Raw genomic sequence first — 17,402 nt, forward strand, 5'->3', positions numbered from 1 at the left:
GTGTGGGAGTATGTAATCTGTTCTGCTGTTGAGACAGGAAGCTAGGCGGCGTAAACGCCCATCCGTATGTCTAGTGCTAACCGAAAAAAGGACCTCAGACACACTTTATTTTTGAGGGGCGCAAGCCCCTCCTATATTCAGCTATAGTGTAGATTTTTGTCCTGACACAAACATTAAATGCCATTGACAATGAATGGAAAATTTACGTCATATGTAGACGAGCAAATCATTGATTGAGGATGAAAACATAAGATGTATGATGATAACAGTGCCCCTCACTTCACACGTTGTGATGTTTTTAAATCAAGTCTGCCCATACAACATCAAGAAGTTAAGTTTTTGACCTCCAATCCCTTGGTTTGGTCATTAAAGTCATGGTTTGTTTATTATACCTATACGCACGCACACATCCGGAATGTGTGATAGGAAGACAGAGGGTGTTGGGCAGGGCTAAAAGGACAGTAGAGATGAGAGGAAAAGGGCCAGGGTGAGGTCATGGCCACACCTGCTGCACTCTTCAGGTGATTTACTGTCCCTGGGGGACGTGGGAGGTGGGGTGCTGCTGGCAGCCTGTGGGTTCAAGGCCATCAGTAATGAGAAATTCCTGGTCCAGACACCCAAGGCCTCCGTCAAGCCTCTCCTCCGCTTCCATCACTCCATCATAGTCTGTGTACAAGACGCATCTACTCCCTGGACCCCGCAGTCTCTGTGGGCGTGCCTTTAATCAGGACATATCATACCTTTCTGTCATATTTCCTGAAGGAAGGAATGCATTGGGAGTCATGAATCCGAGCACGGAGTATCATTAGCGAAAATGAGTCTCCTTTACAGTTCAGACTATGTAGGTTGAAATGAAAAATGTTTCATAATGGCTTTGTGAATCACGCAAGGTGATAGCAATGACAGGCAGAGAACTCCCTGGGTGACGGGATGGGATAAGGTAAAATATACAGTAAAGCCAGCCCAATAGGGGTGAAAGCTTTGGAAGCTATCTTGGTTTGTGTTATGATTTACCGATAAATTATTCTTCATGATGAATTTGCCCACCATTAGCACTAACAAAAACATACCACAGTGGACTAAATTAGAGTTGAAATATTATCATTGGATTGGACTTGGCTCGCAGTAGTTCATCCAGTAGTCTTAAATCAGTACACTCTGACCTTTCTTTGAAGTCTACCTAAAGAGCAGATAATGAGAAGAATTGCCATTGTTTCCTTCTCTCTGACATAGCTGTGAGAAGAGAGGGTATGGTGATGTGTTGAAAGGTTACTGAGGTAGACTGGGTAATTAGCCCCCGCAGGTCTGCCGTCATTAATCCATACCTTCTAATTAATGTGGGCCCGGTGATGCCACTGGGGCGCCACATTATTCAACTCTAAATATATAAACTGCCTGTGTGCTACAGCGCTAACTCACAAAGCGAACACCTCTGACACTTTTCACTATTTCACAGAAGGGCCCCCACGGGCATTCCTCGTCACATAAATGAACATAATTCATTCAAGATTTTAACGTTAGCATTAATATATAAAGGTGTTTTCTGTGCTATTGCTTTTGCTTAGATTTTCAGAGTCAACGTATCTGCATTCAGGGTGCCCATCTGAAGGATGGGCAATGAAGAAATGTACCTCACTGAACTTGAACTTGAAAAAGCATTTATTTTAACTACTCTGAGTCAGTTGGCCAGAGTCTTACCACTGCACTTTAACAACAGAGTCAGTGTATAAATACTTTATATGAGTATCCAGGCAGTAAGAGGAAACTGCTTAGCATCCCTCTGCCACATCAATGAGATTGAACCCCCCCCCTCCCCATGCTTCCTGGAAATGCTTGATACTAGTCATTGTTCTGTGGTCCGATTACAAGAGCTACTGAGAACAGCCTACTTTATTAGTCCCACTCACTTTTTTATAAGAGCACTCAAACGTGTATTTTACAGTCGAGCCCATTATACCGAGGTCTGCGTCTATCTGAAATGGATGTGGGTGTCAAATGGATGAATTGCTTTGAGTGCCGCTGTCATCTTACTCACCGACCCTCTCTCCTGTGTCCCCAGTGCTCACGGACAGGCCGCCGCCCATCATTCGCCAGGGACCGTCCAATCAGACTCTGGGCGTGGACAGCGTGGCCTTGCTCAAATGCCAGGCGTCGGGCGATCCTATCCCTTCAATCAGCTGGCTGAAGGATGGGGTCAGTCTGCTGGGCAAGGACCCACGCATGTCCCTGCAGGAGCTGGGCAGCCTGCAGATCAAGAGCGTCAAGGTGAGGCCCGGCGCTCTTCCTCGTCTTAAACGGCAGTAATTAATCAATCAATCAATGCACTGTCAAATCCTGAGTGCTGTTTTAAGAGACAATCTCTTACAAATGGATACATTAACACTGATGATTTTACTGTGTGCATGTTGGTTTGACTTAAACTAACCTTCTGGACTTTTCTGTGCAAGCATTCTGTGAGCAGATATTTTACATTGTCGGTGCAACCTCCCCATTTCCTACGTTCTCTCTTGACGTTCTTTTCTGCTACTGAATTTCATTCCTTCTTTACGTTTGTTCTTTATCTGCAATCTCCACTTACCCAGTATTGTCACCACTGGTGTGTGCTGTGTATGTTAAGGTACTGTAGGATGTGTCTTTGTGTGTGTTTGTGTGTGTGCGTATATATATTTGTACTTGTGTGAGTTATTTTGTGTAGACATTGCTCAAGTATGTATCACTGCGGGGTGCTAGCTTAGGCAGTCCAATAGGCCATGGCTTAAGTGTAACTTAGATGGACGCTGAGAATCATAATGCCTAAAGACATGGCTTAAGTGTAACTTAGATGGACACTGAGAATCATAATGCCGAAAGAGATGAATAGAGGGTATTGATCTTTGCAAAATGCTAGATACTATCACTTCAGTATGACTTCAGTCACTTGACGTGACAGCTAATGCGAGGCTCAGCTGTGCAGCGCTGAATGGGGTCCAGCTTTGGGTTGGAAACCTACACACACGTCTATAAACACACACACACACACACACACACACACACACACACACACACACACACACACACACACACACACACACACACACGTTTAGGGTAGATTGAATTTAAAAAGCTCACATCCTCCTTTCCCCACTCTGAGGTCTCAGTGGAATATCCATTATGCTTGACAAAGCTGCCGACCACTGACATTTTATTTAATAAATCGAAGGAAGGCGCAGGGACGAAAACCAACAAACAACCAAAGATCCTAAGAGGGATGGAGAGACAAGCCGGCTGTCATCGGTCCAGGGGGTTCCAGCAGCCCACCCTAAATTAATTAGCTCGCCTTTGTTGTGGTCGGCAGGACAGTGGGGAAATAAGGGGGTGGGGTGGGAGTGATGGAGCGGTGGCGAGTAGAAAATGGATTTCATTAGGAAATTAGCGTCAGCACTTTGAGGCACTCACAAATGACACACAATTTGGCCAGCACCAGAAAAGCCCATGAAGAAGTCACCCCTTAGCTTTTCAACCTATCCCTGATTGGAAAATCACTTGTACTCAGTCATTACATCTCCTTTTTGGATGCACAAAATTAAATGTCCCTTTCATTGAAAGTGTTACTAGGGGGAGTCATTTAGCTTAATGTGTGTGTGTGTGTGTGTGTGTGTGTGTGTGTGTGTGTGTGTGTGTGTGTGTGTGTGTGTGTGTGTGTGTGTGTGTGTGTGTGTGTGCGTGTGCGTGCGCGTGTGCGGTGTGTAGCTCACAGACTCTGGGATCTACACATGTGTGGCTGCCAGCTCGAGTGGGGAAACGTCATGGAGTGCATTCCTGGAAGTCAAAGGTACAGCAAAGCATATCGCAAATTCATGTATTCTATTCTAACTAAGTAACTGAATACATAAATAAACACTGTATTTCCTCGCTCGTCAGCTCTTCTCGGTCACCACAGAATGTGACCCTCTTCATTTTAATACGAGTGTATAAATGGTTCCAAATTGACCCAATGGATTTGACTTGAGTTACCACCTCTTTCCTTGCAGAATCTGCAGGGTTGGTGGTGATAAAGAGCCGCGATGAGAACGAGCTGCCCGGCCCTCCCTCCAAGCCTCAAGTCACCGACGTCACCAAGGACAGCGTGTCCTTGTCTTGGCAGCCAGGACTGTCTGGAGCAACCCCGACCGCCTCCTATGTCATCGAAGCCTTCAGGTTCGCATAACCCACTTTGACCTGAGATCAGATTCTAAAAATGTCTTCTGCATCCTGACAGTTTTCTGAAAAAGCTATGTTTCTATGTCAGTCGTTCTTCGATTTTTCAAAAATAGCAGACCTACAAGAGCTTGTAGATCTGCTATTTTTCAATAGCTAAGCATAACATAATGCTAACACCAAAAGGCGTTCCCGCCCAACATGTGATAACCAATGGCACATGCCATCATTCACCAGTTGTTACCCATGCACACTAATATCAAATAGAAAGATCGTTAGATTTGGTTATTAGACTTTTAGATAGGCAATTGTAATTTGTGTTTTTAGTAGCACTTGTATTTTTAAACATGTGATCAAGCTGAAATGCTAAATAAACATGCTAAACTTAAAAAATAAAAAGATTGCACTCTTTAGTCAAATCAAGCTGTCAAGATATGACATTGCCACCTGAGATGTGAGTGATTATGTAACTTGCCCTGAAATATGACCTTTATGACCCAAAAGTCAAGTCAAGTCAAAATCATCTCCTTAGGGCAACCTATCGATCATCCCCAGTTATTTTCATGAAAATCCAGCCACCATTCGCAAATGATTTTACCTGACAAGCAAACAAACATCGGCGAAGGTATGGGGTTTTAATGTCTAACAGTTATCAACCTTTTGTCTTTCATTGCAGTCAGTCAGTGAGCAACAGCTGGCAAACTGTTGCAGATCATGTCAAAACCACCCAGTTTACAGTCAAAGGGTTGCGGCCCAACACCATCTATCTTTTCATGGTCCGAGCAGTCAACACCCAGGGCCTGAGTGATCCCAGCCCCATGTCTGAGCCTGTCAGAACACAAGGTACACTAACACACATGTCCGTGTTTGTTGAATACGTTTAATTATTCCAAAACTCATGATAATCTGTTTTCACTGTCATGATGTACAGTTTGCTGAGTTGGGTAGTATAACGGCACTACTATTTGAGTAATTATTACATTTTTGAATCAAATAAATAATATTGTTGGTGAAGCTTTCGAAAGAAAAAAATAAACGAAATGGCGCACATATGGGGCACTACAGCAGTGTTTAAACTTCAAATGGCCATAACTCTGACCATTGCTCTGGTCAGCGGAATTAGCCCTTCGCTAAATCCCACCCCAAAAAGCGATTGTCCAATGCCAATCCAAAATGGTTTAGCAACTGTTGCTATGCAGGTCAAGCTTTCGCCACCTTATAGCTGTCAATGTTATTTTGCATGGCTGTATTGTCGAACATTTACCAGGCTTAACGTCGAGAAAGTTACACGACTACCCCACCCAGGTGATGGCAATAATACTAATGAACGTAGTCTTAACGTGCAACATGAAAACTCCTGTCGGGCGGTCATTAAAAGTTGATTTCTCCCTCTGTCATTTCCTCGTATTTCTAGTTTATTTAAATAATTTGATGCACATTTTCCCAGTGCATAGCCTACTGCAGGCCTGGTTGACTAGATTTAGAAGACATTTTGAAGTTTTGCTTCTGAAATGATCCATTATTTATATGGAGAAATCCCGTCATTTAACATGCATCTCAATGGGTGAGAAGGACAGCTTGACCTGTCTCTTCACTGCTAATGTGCCTATTGGACAAGGATGTGTTGGGGAGGGACTGATTAGGGCTGGATTTTAAGGCTGCTTTTATTAAAGACAAAAAATCACAATAAGACACGTTAACATCATGAATGACTAAAGAAAACAAAACACATATAAAAACAACACATAACAGCAACGGCCTAAAATCTTGTATTTTAAAATTGCCCTGCATCCCGCCCTTCTTTTAATCAGTTAGACTAGCAGTCCCGTGCCAAAAAATGTGATCATCAGTATGTATTTGTGTAATACAGTACTGTAGTTATCAGAACCCCTCAGCAGCATTCATTGAGCAGCTACATTGAGAAATCACAGAACTTTGCAGGTCAAACTCTCCATCTGAGGCCAGCTCATTAGGGCTACACTTAGGCAATTATGTAAAATAAACGTGTCTACGTTTGGAATGCATAACTCCATTAGCGCAATCCCTGCTATGTTAATGATCATGACAGGAGAGAATGACTGTGTCTAAATCCAAAGAAAATTTGATTAAGGTGCCTGACAGACCACAGTCTCCAGATTACATTGATCTGATAAGTCCACTTCCAAAATAGCCCTGCAACCTTTGGCTAAACGCCGTCATATGCAAGCCAGCAGTCTACTGTTCCTTGAGAGTAGGGAGTCGTTTTTTAATAGCAGCACATCTCTCTCTTGCTCAGCGGGGAATCTCTTGAGATGACACATAGACATGTTTATTGACAGTGGCAGTCAATGAAGATGAATTGATTTTTCATGTCTTCTAAACTGCATTTGGCCTGTCTTGCTCCATTAGTGTGGCCTGTGATTCATGACTATGTTCTGTTGTCTGAGTGAAGCTGTTTTGAAATATAATTTCCTCTTGTGAGCTATTTGCCATACACTTTTCACTTAGTAAATAACTACAAAATATGTCGCTGGTGTCCTACGCTTGTAGATCTACTAGAAGAAAGTATAAAGCAAGCATCAGTATAACATGCACTGGGGTTTTTATTCCCTTTTAAGTCAAAACAAATGCATGTGCAATATGGGAAATGAGCTGTAAAATAGTGTCATACAGTAGTGTCCATTAATCTTCTCTCACTGTGTCCTTATGTCTAGGGTTGTGCATTCAGAGTTCATTCATTTATGCGGTTGTTCAGCCAGGACCCAGTAAGTGCAGATCTAAAGGACTATTTGGGCCAAAGTTCTTTCTTTTCTCCAAAGCAGACAAGAGACATTATACAGAAACAGAATGAGGTCATTTTAATGCAGATGAAGCTGCTTCTTTTCAAAATGAAGTCATGAGCACTGGATGTAAGCCTCTTTGTTGAGTTTGATTGCTTCAGTCATTATTTTAACAATACCACTTTTGATGGACTAAGGCTTATTGTAAGAGTTTCTGTCTTTGAAATTGTGTGAAAACTGAGTCCTCTTCTCTCTCTCTCTTTCTTTCTCTCTCTCTCTCTCTCTCTCTCTCTCTCTCTCTCTCTCTCTCTCTCTCTCTCCCCCCCCCCCCTAGATATAAGTCCTCCAGCTCAGGGTGTGGACCACAGGCATGTACAAAAGGAGCTTGGTGAGGTCATAGTTCGCTTGCACAATCCCGTCGTCCAGAGTCCCACAACCATACAGGTTACATGGACAGTAAGTATTGCTCTTATTGGCCAATTATCAGGTGTGTTGCATACATTCATTATATTTGACTGACACAAGTGTCTGCATTCAGAGTAGACCTCTGTCTGTAGGCCTACAGCTCAATTCCATATTGAAAATACTTGAATATAGGAAATCAATTATTTAAACTCTCATGCCTTTTATTTTGCAACCTTGGGCTGTTACTGTAAGTCAAAAGTGTTGTTATATTAGGATCCATCTGTGTTCCTTCAGGCTACTATTTGTTTTATGTCAGGAAATTTGAGTCAAGGTATTCTGTAAGGCTGCAGCTTTGAAATATTGTAATTGCTTACTTGAAAGCACACAAACATCAAACAGCGGAAAATGCCTTCTCTTAGTCTTAGCGACGGGGAACATCAAAAGATGTGTCAGGGACATCTGGTTTCTCATCAATCATCCGTACATCTTTAGTTAATTTTCAATTAAGACAACAGCTTTGCCCAGATACACCTAGATTGAAATTAATGTTTAATAGACAACTTTGCAGATCAGCACTTTGAGTAGAGCAGTGAGACTATGCATCATTCTCCTTCTAGTGCATACTGCACATACTTAGAGTGCACACATGAATAGCTTGTCCCTCATTACACAAATACAGACAAACTATACCATGTTGGCCTCACCATAAGGACATGCATTTCATGCGACTGAGATCAGAACCGTGATCTGAACTAAAATGTGTACACGAAGCACTCTGTCTTGCCCATTTATTAAGGGTGACTTGTTTACAGTTTTTTAAACAACCAAACTAATCAGTCAGTTGCATGTATTTATACACATAGCATTTAGTGGCATGACACTCCGGCTTTGTTGCATACATTCATTATATTTGGATTTCATTTTTAAATAAAGCACATTAGCACCATTTAGCAGTTTTAACTGTGACATGTTTATTGACCTCGATAATAATTCTCACCCTAAGAGTTGCTGGCTAATGCAATGCTAAAGCCTTGCTTTATGAGTGTAATGTGTAATCAACACAAAACGCTGTAAACTAATCAATCAGGTCTCATTCAATAAACAGAGCGGCCACTCTCAGAAAGCTTTTATATTCTCAAATCATTCCATTAATTAACCATACGGGCGAAGTAGGGAATCCATTTTGCTGATTTACTTTGGCTACACAGGCGAAACACTAGCTGCTTAATATCTAACTTGCAAGCCCCATTCACTACTTTTCCTATTGTTAACAAGCCATTGCAAAGAGTTATGTCACCCTCTTTTTCTGTATAAATTCAACTTTCCTAAATTGTCTAGCTAAATGGGCTCAAGTTTCCTGGGGAGGGTCCTTGTTGTTCACAGCTCACATCCCTTTTGTCTTCTCTATGGGACATATCTGTCATTACACATTCCCTGGTGTGTAGTCTCTTCTGCTTCCCGGTGTGTGTGATTACTGCTGCATGACACTCTGCACTAGGCTTCAATATGTCTTTAGTTGGCATGCATATAACACCTGAGACGTACTATAATGGTAGGCTACATGTCCTTAACGGTTGCACAGCAAAAATGTTTTTATTGGGACATGAAACTCTTATGACGGGCGCTGGGACTGTGAGGCAATGTCAGGGTAGTAATTGAACTGACTGTGTCGAAGCCAATGATAAAATGCCCATTAAAACAGTAACAGCCTTTAAAGTAGAATGACGCAATCCTAGGAAGAAAATAGGTACATCTGTTATACGTTGTTTTATGCTCTGCCGTGGCTGGATAAACGGGTTTGATCGCCATCTATTCTAGCGCCTATACCCTTGTTTCTCATGTACTGAACTTCCTTGTCCAATCCTGCCTTCATCCCGTTGTGTTTCTTCTCAGGTGGATCGTCAGTCGCAGTTCATCCAGGGCTACAGAGTTCTCTACAGGCAGACATCGGGACTACCTTCCCCAGGAGCCTGGCAGACCCAGGACGTGAAGGTCCCATCTGAGCGTGGCGTGGTCCTGTCCACGCTCAAGAAGGGGATTGTCTATGAGATCAAGGTCCGCCCTTATTTCAACGAGTTCCAGGGCATGGACAGTGAATCCAGGACAGCACGCACCACAGAGGAAGGTATGACAAAAAGGATTTATAGGGAATAAAAATGTCTTTTAGGGATGCTGAGTCAAGGTGCAGGTGTGTCTTTCCACACACAGGTTTAGCATGACGCTTTGACACACGTCCCTGTAGGCACCCTTCATGGCAAATGCTGCCATGATACAGTAGGTTTTAAATGTTCCCATTTCATTTTCTTTGACATTGAAGTGTGTGTCAGTGTGTGTGTGTGTGTGTGTGTGTGTGTGTGTGTGTGTGTGCAACTGTGCATCAGTGTTTTTCTGATGTCCTGTCCACTCTTGCCAGGTACACTGACCTTTCTGCTGTGCTTTTCTTTGTTTATGATTGGTGGTGTTATCGTCAACTTCCGACTAATACATCACCCTGCAGCCACAGGCCTGCGCTGTGATTAGACGCAGCACTCTCTTGCTTTTCTGCCGTAGGGGATGATGTGTCTCCCCGAGCCTGTTTCATAGAGGCTTTGACAGCCACAGAGGGACACGGCACACAAATTACAAAGGCAGACGCACACACACGTTCTGTTTTCTGGGTCCCTCCACCATTGTCGAATTCTGATTAAACTATGATGATGTCATACAGTGTATTGTCCAAAAGCCCCATGTTCAGAAATTCTACCCACTTATCTTAGCATTCAGTAACTGAAATACAATAGAGCTGTGAACTGAAGGAAAGAATGTACGTAAATGCTCACAACATTTTGCTAAACCACAAATACAAACTACAAACCATTCCTACAGAGGACACAAGCCTGTCTCGCTACGTCTCGTACTGGAGACGGTTCACATCCTGCTGAGTTGACAGGCCCATTTATTTCCTCTTTTCTCAGTGGGGACCATATCTCTGGTGGTCAGCTTGTGTATGCAATGCTGCACGGGGGATGGGAACTGCCATTACGTTACAGTTGCCCACACACGCACTCTAACATTCATACACACAAACACAAACCCACACCAACACGGCTCCTCTTCGCTAAGCCCGCCAGCACACCTGCATGTCCCCCGCTATTACCAAGGCTGATAAAGCTCCCTGCATCTGCTCCTCAGAGAGCTCGACCGCTTTCTATTTCTGTCACAGCACCGCCGCCACTTTGGCTGGCCAATAGCTGATATACAGTCAGACACACCGCTCCGGGCTCCTCAGAGACGCTGGGACTACAGAGCAGGGCAGCTAGATGGATTGGGAAGTGTGGTCCAGAGAGTGATTAAAACTCAGGGTGTCCATTAGCTAACACAATTAGATTGTCTCCGGAGCAGGTCCAGGGAGGACGCCAGGCTGCTCTCTGGACTCCACTGCTGTCTCCTCCACTTTAAAGCTTTAAAGCCCCTGTTGATTTTCTTTCTCAACAAACTGCATAGGGTACGGTTGTCGTTCCAGATTGACCAAGTCAGATCTGGTGAAGGCGGTGTGACGCAAAGGTGAAACCACCTGTTAATGTTATCCACCACTGCATCTATCAAATCAAAGCCAAATCAAAGCTTTATTGTCACATCACCATTTTACAAGTAAACTAGTGGGTGAGCAAAGCTTTTACCACAAACTGTACAAGTGAAGGGCTTCCCCTGTATGGGTCCCCATGTGCTTTCCCCACATCAGATATTGACAACTTTTACCTTTGCCTTTGTTTTTTTGTTTTTTTTACCACAAACTGTACAAGCAAAGGTATTTCCCCTGTATGGGTCTTCATGTGCTTTCTCAGGAGAGCCTATTTGACTAGCCGCACAACTGCCCCTCCAGACAATTGCATTAGTATAATCCTACATTGTTGTCACTTTGTGCTAAACTTCACTTATTTATTTTGAAATAGACATTGGTGATTCTGGAATTACGGTAGCACTACAGGTTGGCACTGGAAAACATGCAACGGCTGCAAAACTACAAATACTGGATGGAGGTTTTTCTTTTAGACATTCTCTCACATTCTCTCACTCTCCATGTGGTGAGTCACTCAGAGATAATAAATGGAGTAGTGCTGTGATCTCAATCTTACTGACGGATTGTCCACTAGAATAGCGCATATCTATACTAAAACAATGTTATGCTCTCGAGAGTTAAATGATATTTAAAGTTAAACATTTGCATTACTTAAGTCCACACATTTAGAGAGTATGTAGAAGAATTGTTAATTTGCCTATTATCTCTCCTAATGGTGCCACATCAATGCACATGGAATTGCAGTTTTGGGTCTGAGAGGCTAAATGTCATCAAATGGTGGTCCGTGGCTCAAATGCTGAATAAATAATGAGCCTTGATATGAAAACGGTTGAAAACCACTTTACTAAAACATTGCTTATTTATAGTTGCATTTGAGTAGCCAATGGTGTTTCACAGATGGCTCAAGTGTAGAGCGAGCTCAACAGTCTGTAGGATTTGCAAACATTTTGCAAACAAGGCCCACTACTTGTCTCACACCACGCCATGGCTCATAATATTAATGCTGGGATGTTTAATATGGCTATAATACAGCATGGCACTGTCTATGTGCTGGAAACAGTGGGTCACATTTCTGCCTACCATACATCACTTCACTAATGGCTCTATTAGCTCAGCCCTCAGGGCTCCTAATGAGAAATGTGCGTTGTTTAGCGCAAATATGCACGATAATAAGCTGCTAAATCATTCATAACATTAACTTTGAATGACATTGTCTTCGATGGCTGCCACGCACAGCCGTGGCACTTTGTCACCTGCGTCTAATGCGGCGAAGCAGGATTTAGAGCACATTTAGTTGATCTGATGCTCCCCTCGCTAGATTGTTTATAATCTGAGCCAAGGTGTTGCATTCATCACTGGTACCCATTCGTCTTCCGCCGTGCCAGGGCCTTTTGGCTCTCCGCGGGTCAGTGTGGCCAATCGTGCTGAGAGATGAGCACAGATTTGTGGGGTGACACATGCCATTTTGGACGGGGGCGAGGTGAGGGAGAGGAAGCCTGGGAGTAATTGACCTGTCAGTATTTGGCTGCCGCTCTGCTCTCCTGTCAGCCACTGGTGGGAAATGAGAAAACATTATTTCTAAAACGTTACTTCCAGCCTGCCGCTATTTATTTTTTCTACTCATACCCCCTTGTGGGGTCAGAAGATTGCCGCTATCAGAATGACAACTGTGAGGTTAATGAAACCTTGTCTCCTTTCAATCCACTCTCTCAGGACAGAGCCCACATACACTGTGAAGCCTCTGCCTGATCCTCGCCCACTGGCTTTAGTTCCATCCGGTTGATCGATAGAACCGGTCAATATGTTTACCCAGTCCACCTTTCCTTTGCTTCCCAAAATGCATTTCTTCATATTTCTCTCACGTCTGAGGCGTGTGCGGGCCTCATCCTATAAGCCTGTTGACCCACATGCCACCCTGGCTGGGTTCAATGCCGGGGAGTCTTAGCTTTGACTGAGAGCGCTTGAGGAAGCCTGTCATTCTGGAAACCAATAACTGTACTGTCTGAACAAAATCCAGCAGGCTGGAGAATAAAAGGAATGGATATTAAATCATAGTTGAAATACTAAAGATAGGCTTGATGTGTCAAACTTGTCATGATTTTTGAAGCAAATCCCAATCTAATGAGACATTCTGACTGTCTAGAGCCACCTGTGGCTTCCCAGAAGAGGGGGCGAGAGAGAGCGTGCGTGCGTGACGTGCGTACAGAGTCTTTTTTGTTTTGCTTCTCTATATGGAATAATACATTTTGTGGTCTTCTTGGTTCTGTGTCCCACCAGCTCCCAGTGCACCTCCTCAGCAGGTCACAGTGCTGACTGTAGGCAACCAGAACAGCACCTCCATTAGCATCTCCTGGGACCCCCCTCCCCCAGACCACCAGAACGGCATCATCCAGGAGTACAAGGTTGGTCAAGGAAAAGCAAGGCTTTCCTGGGGCTTTTCCTTCTATGGAGATCGACCCCATTAGAAACACCACCATGATTGTTCATCTCTTCCTCGACTTTTGCTCAGTAACATTTATCTCAACCTTTTTTGTCTCCCTCTCAGATCTGGTGCCTCGGTAACGAGACACGGTTCCATGTGAATAAGACGGTTGATGCCGCTATCCGGTCAGTGGTGGTCGGGGGCCTGCAGGTGGGCGTTCTGTATCAGGTGGAGGTGGCTGCCAGCACCAGTGCAGGGGTCGGTGTCAAGAGTGAGCCCCAGCCTATTGTCATAGGTAAGGTTCGCTTGGTTGTTATCCTGTTAAAGTCATCATTAGTTATTTTGACCTCTGCATTTACAAGATCAGTGTTAATATTTGTGGAATGAATTGCTTGCAAAATTGTGTCCTTTTCGTTTTCTTTAATGAAAAAACAAACAAACAAACTAAAAATGGCATGTCTTTTATAACAGTTTCCTATGTTGTTGACAGCAATGGCCTAACTGACGATACTGTATTTTTGAAAATACTACTATTTTGATATGTGGCCTGCATGCCCATACAGTATATGATTTATGTGGATCTGGGCAGATTGTGTCTGATTTGACCCAGAACTGATGGCTTGGCCTGTAGCATGTTCTTATTTCCCAAATGTCACTCACATAATCCATCTCCAAGAGCTAGCAGCCCTAGGCTTGCAGATATATTATTGTATTGTGTGCGCGTGCGTGTGCGTGTGCGTCTGCGTGTGCGCGTGCAGTGGAAATGGAATCTGTCTATACGCATGTGTTTTTATGTTAAGCTTGTGTAATATCTTTTAATTGTGTGCTTCTATAGAGATGGAGAGAGAGATAGAGAAATATTTTGTGCACACATGCACATACACTGTATACAAGCTATACATGCATGTGCACATAATCACACGAAATAGTGTCAGACAGGCCAGCCAGGGTGAGCTGTGTGATTGGAGATCAATACAGTGAAGGATCCTCTCTTCTCATTTCACATTTTACTGGCCCTGGAGTGAATTACGGTCTGAGCTAAGCAAACAGTCTGTTCACCCAGGGGTTTGTTATAAGCTTTTGGGCTTTGCCTCCCTCCGTCTACACATTAGTTTTCACCACACACCCTCTAGATCTATGTCCAGCTCCCTTCGGTCAATATCTCTGCTGTAATTCATCCCAGTCTAGTTTCTTTGACCCCATAATCCACACACCTTCATATCTCATGGTATCTGTTGGTGCGGTGATTTACAAATACAGACCGTACTGAATATTCTTAAGCCTTTAACAATAATTTCTCGCCTAGATGGTTCATTCTGTGCTACATTTTGCAGCATAGTCACCCCGAGGCATTAAATGATGTGTGACTAAATGTTGTGTCGTGTTTCTCTGAGAGCATGCCCTCAGGTTAACACTCGCGGCCCTTCTTTGCACATATAGGTAAGGACTTCCGGGACGTGATCATGAGCGGCAACAGAAACAACAGCATCACAGAGCAAATCACTGACGTGGTGAAGCAGCCAGCGTTCATCGCCGGCATCGGAGGGGCCTGCTGGGTCATCCTCATGGGCTTCAGCATCTGGCTCTACTGGAGGAGAAAGAAGCGAAAGGGCCTGAGCAACTATGCAGGTTAGACAGCTCAGGGATTTGCAACATGTAATGCAAATTAAAACACAGACTAGAAGTTTATAGACACAAGACACGGTGTATAAACTTATTTCTCACATCCTTTTCGTTCTCTATATTAGCGCTTCACATGGGGCTCATTTTACAACCCATGCCAAAGACTGTAGGATCTGGAGGATTCAACATGTTCATTTTGAATTAGCATAATTTTGATGAGGTTTTTGAAAGCACTGCTAGCAGTAAGGTTCGGAGGAGGGGGTGCTGCATTGATGCTCAGCAGGGAGCCAGATGTCAACATGAATCATATTCAGAGGCCCGCAGTCTTTGACACGTCCACCCACAGTGTTGTTAATAGCCGGGAGCTGGTGTGGGGCTGAGTGGGCAGACTGGACTCTCTACTGGTCACTGTTTGGACCGGAACAAACTGGAAGTGGTCCAGCTCGCCTCCCACACACTGACCCTGACATCTCACTGAGTGACCTCCAGTCAATACTTATAGCAACCAAGTACACATAACAGGCCACGGGTACAAGATTTAATTAGAGAGCAGGGCATGGTAATGAATGCACACTAGTAGTACAGCTGGTATAATACCACCATTAATCCAGTGTTAATGCCAAGTAGATTAAGAGGTTTTCCTTCATTTAAATTTCTCCTCTATGTATTATTTCCCCTCTTTATTTTCACATTAAACGCAAAATGTCAAACTGAAGGGTCTTAATTGCAGGCAGTGGGGATTTGCTCTATGAAGATTATGCTCTTAATTTCTTCTTGTTGCATGTGTGTGTGTGTGTGTGTGTGTGTGTGTGTGTGTGTGTGTGTGTGTGTGTGTGTGTGTGCGTGTGTGCGTTTGCGTGCGTGCGTGCGTGCGTGCGTGCGTGTGTATTTTCTTTGGTCCGTGCCATCATCTCCACATCTCTGTGGCCTCTGAGCTGGCTGCTTTCCTGGCTGTCTCTCTGCACACTGGGTGATGATGTGGTCTCACAGCCTCATCCCTGGTGTGCAGATGCCCCCAAAGCACCGCTTACCTCTGCAGGCTTTTAACACACAACCTCTCTGTCTTCTTGTTTTGCAGTTCAGTCCTTCACCTTCACCCCTGCAGGTACTGTTCATTTGTCCCGTCTCCTTATTCCATCCTGCCGCGGCACCGTCCCAAACATTTTTTGCTAGGTTTGGCAGACCCGAGGCGATGTCTAATGCAAATCCAAAACCTCCCACCTCCTCTCGAGGTGGACAGACTCACCCACCCAAGCAAAGGGGAGGTTTTCACTCAACTTAAAATTAGATAGATCTGGATTTGTGATTGGCCACATTACCAGGGTCCTGTAAATACCAACCCGCAACCCCTATCTTTTTGTTTTAAAATACTGTGTTGTGTTTGTTTGTATGTGTGTTGTGTCTATCTGGTTTTGAATGAATGCTCCATCCTGTCTGGTGTACCTTTCTAGTGGTTCTGGGTGAGAACATGATCCTCCTCTCCAGATTCTTCCTCCTCAGAACTGCTTACCTTTCTGTTTCCCCTCCCAACACAGCTTTGGTTATAATTTACTTGTACCTTTCTCTTCCATAGGTGGTAGTTGGGTATTTGCGAGGTGTATGTTTCATTTTCACCTGTATTTCTATTGCTGTGATTTGCCTCCATTTCTCCATTTCAAGTATTATTTTGTACACGTATCGTATCTTTGGCTGATTAGCTAACAGGAGGTAATTTGAGTGTAACTCTGTTAGTTAATACTGTAAAGTATCTCTGGCCATGACCCTTCCTCACTGGCACCATTCTTACACAAGTGTGTCTCTCTCTCTTGAGGTAATATTAGAAGAGGAGAGAGAGATAATGACAGTGGGATGTGAAGATATAGAAATGAGCCTCTATTTTAAAAGTAATGAGCCCATGAGTTTGAGGGTTCCTCTCTTCTAGTGCAGTGCAATGAGTCAAGGGACAGAACAGTGCTCCTTCTGAAACCTCTGACACAGTAAAAATAAAGATCCTGTGGTAATTTAACTCTAAGAGCATTCTCAGAGTTACAAATGGATATAGTAACACTGACAATTTTAACCCCCTTTTTGTGATGTTGAAATCAAAACATTACTGTATAGCCCTTCAGTCCCATAGCATGTATCTTAAAACATGCAAACATGCTATAGATTCACTCTATAGGCAAACGCCATACAATGAACCATGAAATAAGAATTGTCTAAGGTTGGAGGAGATTAGAAATGTTCATGGAAATGGCGGGAATTCCATTTTTGTTGCTCTATACTTCGACTTTCAGTGTGCATAATGGATTGGGGAATGCGTTTTGTCAATTGCAAAGTTGTGAATTGTAATGTTTGTGGGCTGAAACACAGGCCTATTGTGGAACTGTGAATTATTGTGCAATTGAAATGGAAAGGGATGGAGAAAAACATCTGTGCCTGATAGCCTGTGGCTGCGGCAAAGCTTATCTGCTTGTGT

At 43.6% G+C, this 17,402-nt stretch overlaps 1 protein-coding gene across 7 annotated transcripts in view; it reads left to right on the forward strand.

Annotated features, from left to right (window-relative positions):
• The window catches only part of robo2 (roundabout, axon guidance receptor, homolog 2), a 199,310-nt gene that overhangs the window by 143,892 nt on the left and 38,016 nt on the right, over positions 1-17,402 (forward strand). For 5 of the 7 annotated variants that reach the window (XM_080772314.1, XM_080772316.1, XM_080772320.1 and 2 more), the window contains 10 exons: positions 2,060-2,265; positions 3,730-3,811; positions 4,011-4,176; positions 4,853-5,019; positions 7,270-7,391; positions 9,234-9,465; positions 13,177-13,301; positions 13,445-13,616; positions 14,762-14,950; positions 16,023-16,049. In XM_080772314.1, coding sequence (XP_080628440.1) covers positions 2,060-2,265; positions 3,730-3,811; positions 4,011-4,176; positions 4,853-5,019; positions 7,270-7,391; positions 9,234-9,465; positions 13,177-13,301; positions 13,445-13,616; positions 14,762-14,950; positions 16,023-16,049 — 1,488 coding nt within the window. The remainder of the gene's footprint in view (positions 1-2,059; positions 2,266-3,729; positions 3,812-4,010; positions 4,177-4,852; positions 5,020-7,269; positions 7,392-9,233; positions 9,466-13,176; positions 13,302-13,444; positions 13,617-14,761; positions 14,951-16,022; positions 16,050-17,402) is intronic. The other 2 variants (XM_080772317.1, XM_080772319.1) reach the window with 1 other exon arrangement.

This window comes from Protomyctophum bolini, assembly GCF_963924005.1.
Source record: "Protomyctophum bolini genome assembly, chromosome: 9".
Classification (NCBI taxonomy): domain Eukaryota; kingdom Metazoa; phylum Chordata; class Actinopteri; order Myctophiformes; family Myctophidae; genus Protomyctophum; species Protomyctophum bolini.